This window comes from Macrotis lagotis, chromosome 1 (assembly GCF_037893015.1).
Source record: "Macrotis lagotis isolate mMagLag1 chromosome 1, bilby.v1.9.chrom.fasta, whole genome shotgun sequence".
Classification (NCBI taxonomy): Eukaryota; Metazoa; Chordata; class Mammalia; order Peramelemorphia; family Peramelidae; genus Macrotis; species Macrotis lagotis.
Window position 1 is genome coordinate 921,261,924 of NC_133658.1, and position 2,177 is coordinate 921,264,100.

Consider the following 2,177-nt stretch of genomic DNA (forward strand, 5'->3'; position numbering starts at 1 on the left):
TTAAGAATAAATGAAAAATGAAAAAGACTCTTATTTGTATTCAAAGAATAAACTCATAAAAAGAAGCAAATGTAAATAATTTATATATATACATTCATCTTGGTGTCTATTTAGGACAGATGGGGAAGAAAGTAAGAAAAATGGGATAAAAGAAATTTACATAATTTTGTTATATATTTAAAAGGGGTAGCAATACTAATTTTGCAATTTCATATTAATGAGGTTTTTATCATAATGATGTTATGGAAATGATACTTTCATCCTATAAAATGAAATCAAAATATTTTTTTTAAAAAATAATAATTATGGAGCTGCCAGTGATGAAATATGCAACAAACCAATCCATGATAGCTCAGGGAAATTTTGAATTTTGAGTCTCATCTACTTTCAAACTTAACAAACAGTTCTCTCCCAAAATTGTATTATTTCTCATCTCTTCCTGGCACTGGAAAATTTTTCTTGCAATTCAAATAGAAAGAAAGGCCAGCTAATAATAGGTCGACTCAGTTTCCTGATTCCCTATCATGGTAAGTAATCAATAAGGAAAGGATTATGAATACAGAACTACTGATATGAACCAGGCTGATTTTTTTAAGAACGTCAGTCAATAAATTGTTCATCCCAAGGACTCAGTTAATTCAAGTAATTCATTCATTTGATTTATTTCTATTGAAATCAGTTTTATGACAATCATCATTTTTAACCACAGATTTAGTCCTGGTCTTTGCATTAATCTAATATTCTTCCTTTTCTAAAACTTGTCTTTTGGACTTTAGGTGATAAAGTAAAAGAATCATGATGTGGAATGAAAAGAATCAGACTTTTGATGGAGATTTCCTCTTATTAGGATTATTGGATCCAAACCATTATGGATTACTCTTCTTAATGCTTATTCTTATCATTTTTATGTTGGCAATTATGGGAAACACAGTCATGATTCTTCTTATCTACCTTGATGTCTGCCTCCACACTCCAATGTATTTCCTTCTCAGTTATCTCTCTTTTACAGATATCTTGCACATTTCCAACATTGTTCCAATGATGACCAGTAACTTCATATCTGGCAGCAATTCTATCACATTAGCAGGTTGTGGGTTTCAAATCTTTTTTTCTCTCATGTTTTTGGGTGTTGAATGCCTTCTCCTTGCAGCCATGTCCTATGATCGCTATGTAGCCATCTGTCACCCACTGCGTTACCCCATCTTTATGAACCATCGGATTAGTGTCCTAATGGCTTCTGGAAGCTGGTTTTGGGGAATCATCAACTCCACTATGCATACAACTTATGTAATGCTTCTCCCATATTGTGCATCAAGGACCATTGATCACTTTTTCTGTGAAATTCCAGCCATGTTGAAAATCTCCTGTGCTGACACATCATGGTATCAAACAGTAGGAATTAATGCGAGTGCTGTGTTCTTCCTCCTAATTCCATTGTCCATCATCCTTGCATCTTATGGACAAATTTTTCGTACTGTGCTTCATATTAAATCAATGGAAGCCCAGAAAAAAGCCTTCTCCACTTGTTCCTCCCACCTGGTTGTAGTGTTCATGTACTATGGTCCATTTACTTTTACATACACAAGACCAAGATCATATCATACACCAGGTCAGGACAAGGTCTTAGCAATTTCATATACCATTCTCACTCCTATGCTCAACCCTTTCATCTACAGTCTCAGAAATAAAGATGTCTTATGTGCTCTGAAGAAGGTTTTAGGAAAGAGAGTTATACAAAGAATTTAATATTTATTTATAATTAGATTCAATGTCTTTTGAGGGCCTATTAGAAATGTATGGAAATCATCATAAGTATCATTCAAGTATTATGATGCTTTTGACTGCCATTAAACATACAATGAAATAAACAGAACCTATTCTAATATTTGTCTCTCCATGGAAATTCTATTTTGATCCTTTTTATGTTTTTTGAACTTTTTCATGAGTTCTGTTTAATTTATTGCAAGGGTAATGGTATTCATTGATGTTTCAATTCCTCTATTATATAACAATCTCATATGCACATGGTATCAGCCAAATGTTAAAGTTTTATAGATCATTCAAAAATTGTGATTCACAGCTACATCAAAGAATCATTACTGTATCAAAAGTACTGAATATCTATTGTTTTTTGTATCATACATTGATATTGTCCTTGAATTCCTCACTGTCTGACT

General features: G+C 32.6%; 1 protein-coding gene across 1 annotated transcript; it reads left to right on the forward strand.

The window, feature by feature from the left end:
• The first annotated feature begins 798 nt into the window (after positions 1-798).
• On the forward strand, positions 799-1,746 carry LOC141509354 (olfactory receptor 2AJ1-like). The gene has a single exon (XM_074218838.1). The coding sequence runs from the start codon at positions 799-801 to the stop codon at positions 1,744-1,746; it is 948 nt and encodes a 315-aa protein (XP_074074939.1).
• Positions 1,747-2,177: the final 431 nt, after the last annotated feature.

Coding starts and splice junctions, on each gene's coding strand:
- LOC141509354 (XM_074218838.1), top strand. CDS start 799: ATGTGGAATGAAAAGAATCAGACTTTTGATGGAGATTTCCTCTTATTA.